Source organism: Brassica oleracea, chromosome C9 (genome assembly GCF_000695525.1).
Source record: "Brassica oleracea var. oleracea cultivar TO1000 chromosome C9, BOL, whole genome shotgun sequence".
In the NCBI taxonomy this organism is placed as follows: domain Eukaryota; kingdom Viridiplantae; phylum Streptophyta; class Magnoliopsida; order Brassicales; family Brassicaceae; genus Brassica; species Brassica oleracea.
In genome coordinates, this window is record NC_027756.1 from 39,138,526 (window position 1) to 39,145,740 (window position 7,215).

At 30.5% G+C, this 7,215-nt stretch overlaps 1 protein-coding gene across 5 annotated transcripts; it reads right to left on the bottom strand.

Moving 5' to 3' along the window:
• Window positions 1-4,337: 4,337 nt before the first annotated feature.
• On the bottom strand, window positions 4,338-6,049 carry LOC106317978. Of its 5 annotated transcripts, none has more exons than XR_001265251.1 (6): window positions 5,956-6,049; window positions 5,811-5,871; window positions 5,598-5,710; window positions 5,242-5,299; window positions 4,677-5,004; window positions 4,338-4,516 (listed from the first exon to the last, which is right to left on the bottom strand). XR_001265251.1 is itself a non-coding variant. In XM_013755807.1 (6 exons), the coding sequence occupies exons 1-5, from the start codon at window positions 5,988-5,990 to the stop codon at window positions 4,906-4,908; spliced, it is 366 nt and encodes a 121-aa protein (XP_013611261.1). In that variant the 5' UTR covers window positions 5,991-6,049; the 3' UTR covers window positions 4,338-4,745; window positions 4,864-4,905. The 5 variants fall into 5 exon arrangements, 1 of the variants encoding a protein (XP_013611261.1); XR_001265250.1 differs by having other exon boundaries at window positions 4,338-4,522; XM_013755807.1 differs by having other exon boundaries at window positions 4,338-4,745; window positions 4,864-5,004.
• Between the last annotated feature and the right edge of the window lie 1,166 nt (window positions 6,050-7,215).

Genomic DNA, 7,215 nt, shown 5'->3' on the forward strand with positions numbered 1-7,215 from the left:
ACAATCAAAAATAAGAAGTCTGCGGTGTTGTCAATGTATTTATGTAAATTATAAAGAACACGTATTTGATGTTACCATTCCCTGCAAGGTCTGCAATAAATCAACTGCTCCAACAAAACAAATAAGCTTATTTGCAAGACAATGTAATGAGAAATACACACATACATATAAATCTGACTGTCAGGTTACCTCTTGTGTGCTTTGATTGTCAGTGTTATAACGTCAACTTGCTTCTACAGAGATTGCATTTTTTTTTTCCGAGATTGCAGATTTGATGTTCTGTATCTATCCTAGGGATATAATATGAAATTTTCTTTCATTCGCATGAACAAAAAGAGCATTAGTTTGGTTATGCTGGAAACACGAATGGGTCATTACCAAAAATTTGACACGGTTCTTCCATGAACACACAAATTTTTATGATTCCTTCTATTGAACAAAAATTAATAACCAAAGAAAGCAAAAATAAAAGAAAATAGCAATATGAACAACATAAATTAAAGAACTTCAGCAGAAATCATAACATGTAACAGAGAGAGGAAGATACCGTGATTTCGAGAGGAGAAATACTGACTATTTATATTTGATATCACAGATCTCGCCGACGAAAACGGCGCATTGAAGAACTCGTAGTGGACGCCTCAATTGACGGGATTAAACACGTAAAACCATAACGCAATCCGTTACATGAAACAACGAGGAAGCTTGATCGTCACCGTCGCCGCCGAAAGAAGAGCAGCGAAAAACATTAAGATTAGTGCATAGTAAAATGGTTGCAAGGCCTGAAACAAAGTACAAACTTAAGCCCAATAGTTTTAGACAAACACATAAAGAATAGAAAGCCTACACGATATCTAAAATAATAAATCGCTGCGTTTTGTTAAAGTGGCCACGTGTCGGTTCGACAGCGTCCGAATTTGTGAGGTGTCATCCGACGTGGACCCCCTAGAAGTGATTTAAAGTGTACTTTATATGTAAAGACTAAGATCGGCCCGCCCTATAGGCGGGATATACTTTATTTGTGATCTAGATTATTATTTTCTGTATAATTTTGTGGTTTGTGTTTTAGGATTTCATTTGCAGGAAATGTATATGATAATGATTTTTTGTTTTTTAGAAAGTTTTAGTTCAGGAGAGATTATATGTAATAAGATATATTTTTCTTGTTTACAATACTTGTTTATGTTGTCTAAAAAAATAATAATAGTTGTCTCTATATTATAAAGTTGTGGTATTGATATCTGTGAGCGTTTTAAATGGTCTTCATGTTGTTTCATTTTACAAAAATTGAGCGTACATTAAAGTGTAATGGAGGTTATGTTGTTTTCTATAATTTTAAATTGAGTTTTAGTTTCATATGAATTTAAATATACCTTAAATATACAATGAGCCGGTTGCACAAATATATTGTGGTAGATAAATAAAAAATTTGTTTTGTTTTATTTATTATAAACGAAATAAAATTATTTGTACTAATATTATTTAATTTCCATAACTGAAAAATTATTTTCATAAAAGCAAGCTACATGAATAAAAGTTAATTAAATGTTAGATATGATCAAAATCATCTTTTATCTTGTTCATTCAAATTTTTATATAAAAATTAATTTAATTTGCAACTATTTTTTTTTTAATGAGCTTTAGAATAATTGAATTATCGTCTCCAATCTTAAAAACGAACAAACATTTAAATAGTTTTTTTGGTTTAGTGATTAAATAGATTTCTCAATCTAACTATTTTTACAATTTTGCAATCGACAATATATATATACATATATATATATATATATATATATATATATATATGTTTTAGTTTGATCAAACTGAAATGTGTAATGGAAAAAAGATTCTGGATAAAATGGTTGTGTTTTAGCATCAAACTATTTTTTTTATTAATCGTCTTTAATTTTATCTATATATCAAATGAACGGTGGAGAAGAGTTGTCAGCACTATCTCTTTAATTTCGTATCTTTCTTTTCCTTTTTCCCAATCTTTCTCTCTTTTCTTTTTACATCTACTTACTTGTGCAAAAGAACCACTGTGAAACTCCTGGTTCCACCGCAACTGCCGCAAATCCTTGCACCACCACTGTATGCACATCTTTCAACGCCACTGACGCAACTCCTTCATGACCTCTGCCCCAACTCCTTGCACCGCCACTGCCGCAACTTCTTCACTACCGCTGCCGTAACTCCTTGCACCACCACACCCCTTTCTTTGCATCCAGCCACCGCAACTCCTTGCACGACCACCACTACAACTCTGTTTACCACTACTTCCATTCCGCTCACTTCTCATCTGTTATCACCACCGCTGCATAATACACCACCAATTTTATCAAATTTATTGCCAACCGGAGATCCTTTCTTTCCTTTTGAGTTTTTTTGTTATTGAATTTTTACATTTATTATGCAATGAAATAGATTTTTAATATTTGTTATAATTTAACTAAAATAATTGTTTTTTGTATAAATATTTTCAGCTGTCGGAAATTAATCGGAGGTGGATTACTCAAAAATTCATCGGTACATTCAGATGATTTTTCGATGAAAATTTTCGACAATATATGTTATCGTAACTTACCGAGAATTTTGCAACAAATGGTGATTTCTAGACCCAAACTCCGATGAAATTAGGATTATCGAAAATGATAGGAATAACTCGTTCCCAATAAATTTCTGTTTAATATGGTTGTCGGGTATCACTTCTTTTTCTTGTAGTGAATGAGTTTTATTAAGCAAGACATAAAACTCAATTCTAATCAAAGCCCACTAATATTTCTTACCAAATTAAATGAAACGATGTGTTTTAAAGACCGGGACACGTGGCGGCTCTAGGATGCACGAATTAGTAAACTGAAATCTTAGGTGGATACTTTGGGAGAGAAGCAATCCAAACTTTATATATAGATAGATAGATTAGGAGACTAAGTGTTAAAATATATGATACTGTAGTTACATTTATTTTAATGAAGCAATGTTAGATCTTATTTTTCACCTAACTAAATTTTGAAAATATTTGTATCGATTATGTAATAATTATAATTTATGCTTTTTCATTATTTCCAAAAAATATGTGATTCACTCTTTTTATCTACATGTGTTTTAATAAAACATGAAAATATCGTAAATATATTTTTTTCAATTGAAAATTTGTATTTATTTTTGAAACTTATTTATTTACATTAGATTATTATTTTTTGGCTAAATCATTCTTAAGTTATATCCTGTATTCTAACTAAAAATGTATTGCTTAATTATATTTTGTTATGTTTGATTTTTCTGATTTATGTTTATTTTTTTATTATTTATAATTTTTTGGTAATAGTTTTTCATTATTAATACTTTAGTTCTCTAAATTTAGTTTTGGTCATATGAATGAAAATTCGGTGGGTTAATGCTTCTTTCATTATACTGGCCTAGGTTTGATAAAACGTTAACAGTAATGTAAATTGATTTCACTTTTTTTTTCTTATTAACTTGCTCTATTTATTTATACATTTTATGTATTTTGTATTATTTTATGTATTTACATTAAATTTATTTGATGATTAAAATTTTAATTAAATTCAAGCTATTTTAACTAAATTTTTATTTTTATTTGTTTTATATATATATATATATTTTTTTTTTTTAATTTTGAATTTCATTATGTATTAATAACTGATTATGGTTTTCAATATATATTCTAATAATTTTTCTAAGGTTAAATTTGGTAACAGAAAAGAAGAAAATTTTGTAAGATTCTTTTTCCTTTTTGTTACCTTGAATTTGATGAACCATGAAATTTTTTTGAAATTTTTTTCATTTTGTTTTTATGAAGTTTTTTTTTTTGAAATTTGTTTATTTTTAATTATATTATGTAGTTGTTGCTAAGTTAACATATGTTGTTAGAATAGTGGGTGCAAAACATTTGGTCGAAAACCAAACTACTAAATAAAAACAATTCGCGCGGGGTGCTGTGTTTTTTTTAATTGTGTGTAGTATGTGAATTATTTTTGTTTTGGTGATGAATGGGTTAGTTTGTCTTATTTATTTTGTAATTCGTGAATTATTTTTTTAAGTTAATCCCACGCGGGAATGTGAAAGTGAATAGTCAGATGTATGGTGTTGATTTGTATTTTGTCTATACGCTTCTGTTTTAACTTTGTGTGTGTCGTGTCTATCGCTACCAATCATGTGATCTTTACCTTTTCGATGTTTTCTTCTGATGTGTAGGGAAACAGTGCTTTGATCTTTTTGTTTGCAGTTGAGGTTGTGTTGGATTGAATTTTGTTTTCTTATTGATCTGATAGTGTGGGAACCATCATGGTTAAACTCTGTCTCGTAAATAATATATCATTAGACGCAGCTATTATATCAGGGTTAGGGGTCTAATTACAATTATTATCAGAATTAATAAACACAGAAAATACCATGCATCACGACGTCAACCCTATAAAATGAAAACACATTTGTTTTTGATGGTCTTGTATAACACTGATCCCTCAACAGCTCTTAGCAATTCCAAGCACCACTAGCTCTCCAAATCGTCAATTTAAGAAGAAAACCAAGAACAAATCGGAAATAAAGATTCTACCAAGATAGAACATCTACTCATGGAAAACAAATCTAACAAACATTGACAAACAGAAATCAGAAACGTAAAATGAGGCAGCAGAAATTCATAAACTCACTGGCGCTAACTTTTTATGTAACCAATGGCCCGAAGTCTCTCATGAGCATAATTCAGTGTGTTCTCTAGCCTGAAAAATATGAAAGTAGAAATAACAAATCAAAAGAAAAAATAGAGAAAGCAAACCAACTGTGAAAATGAATATAAGAAAGGATCTCATGTATCCAAGGCGCAGTTAAGTTAAATACCAAAAAAACATCATTGCTATGTTTATTGACAGAAGAAAGGTTTTAGATAAAACTCTCGTATGTCGTGGCGTGCCAAATGCCAACAGTGCCATCCTCAAAACCTGTGGGTGTCAGATTCCTCATCTTCTCTTGGACCTTCATCTTGGTCAACAACCAACATAACAATCGATCTATAAACAAACACTCGATTGACAATTGGTTTATCAGTTAATAACACAATTCTGAGTAAGTATGTACACCATCTGTCAAGAATTTTCTTGTCTGCAACAGCTTTTCCAACTTGTTTATTCATTAAAAGTTAGTTTAACGTTAGTATACCTTTGAAGATGAAGAACCTGAGGTACATAATAACTTTTAAGGTGAGAAGGAGTAACTCACAGTAGCAACAGATTTGTTTTTGGGAAGCTCCTTCTTGAAAGTCTCACGGAAATTTTCACTTCAGATCATAAAAAGTCATAAAAAGTCAGCGCCAATATTGACACACAAAGTTGAGCTAGAAACAATAATGAAAACCAACCAAATCCATTACAATCAAATTAAAAAGGAGAATAATCGCAACATTGTTTACATGTTCATGTAAACATTGTCAAATAGCTTTGGCATTATAACAAAAAACACATGATTCTACCCATCTAAATGGTAACAAAATTCGCAGTAGCCAGATGAACTTTTGGTAGTGAGAAGTTTAATCCATAGTAAACTACTAAATTGAATAATATATAGGCAATGATTACATGAAAATGAAGAAGGCACTGGCTGGCTGGACTTTTTGGTTTGTTTGGATTCTTTGTAGACGCTTTGCTACAGCATGCTCCTTCCTCAGCTTCTTGGTCACAGAAAGTATCACCTAAAAAGATCGAAAATAAATATCGAGAGGAAAATCGAGAAGGTAAGAAGTGGCTCTGATAGATTGAGGAGGTAGGGAAGCTGAATTTAAAAACACGTACTAAGCGTACTGAATCGTTTAGTAACTTAGTCCCTTGGAAGCTGGGAGAGACGTGTCGACGACTGTTACGCAGCGTTATAGAAATAAGAATATGAGTCGCGAGAAGGCGTTACACATGGAAGATGGGAAAAAAATAGCTGCTGTACAACAGAAGGGTCTTCATCGGTGGTTTGATGAACATGCTATATTGCTATGCACTTCGGCGGCGACTTGGTCTTTGGATTGATTGTCGTAGATGGAGATTATACATTAGGGTTTAGATTAAAAGCATACGGAGCCGAAAATATATGAGAGGCTGTAATAAAATTAGTAGACATGTATGTAAGAAGCCCAAAACACGTAGCAAAAGTCCGTAACAATTAGATTCAAAGTTAAATGAAACTGTGCGTTTAGTAAAAAGGACACGTGTCACCGCAAGAGAAAGCGAATTATCTAGGTGGTTGCGCACCCAGGAGGGATTAAACCCTTCTTTATAGTAATATATACTAGGGCAAGTCCGCGCTTCGCGCGGGATTTTGACATAATTAAGTGTTTAAATCGACATATTTTTATTTTCAAAAGAATAATTTTCTGTTTTTGTGAAACATTATTTACATGTGATCTTTATTTATATAATATCTAATGATATCGAGAGCTGAATTAGCTGTTGTTGACCAAATTGCATAATTATATTGTTGTGATTCTTGGAATGATATAATATTTTATTTTTATTGAAACGATGTATTTTTTTTTAATTTATTCATTTGAGGTAATCCATTATCATATGTTATTTTTAGATTTCTTGTGTATTGCAGTTCGTCAAAACTTTGTAATTAATTTCTTAAATTAAAAAAACGCAAGAGACGATGTTACGATGCCATTTTGCTTTCTTTAAAAGTGTGTCGATGTTTGAGAGATAGTAATATGTATGCTATTTGTATTTTATTTTATTTATAGATAGTGTTAGGATGTTACTCTTTTTTAACTATATGTTTGATTATGTATAATTGCTCATTTTGCTTTTCCATTAATTTTCATATTATTTTTTTAGTTTTTGAGTGTGGTAACACAAAAGAAAAAATATTTGTGAGATTAGATCTTTTCGTTGTTCTTTTTGATTTTATTATTTTATTTTATGGGATATTATAAATAAATGGAATCACATTGTTAGAGTTTTTAGTTGGAACGTATTTGGAAATTTGATCAATAGTAAAATGAAAGTCAGCATTATTGCATACTATAGTTTTGAAGGGATATACGATAAAAGTCATGTACATACACAAATAAATATGTATCCTATCATTTTTGATACATTGAACATTTTTGAAGTGTGATTTGCTATAAGTACATATGTTTATATGACAACACTATTAGTACATATATTTATATGATAACAAATCTTAACATTGTTTTTTAACAAAAAAAAA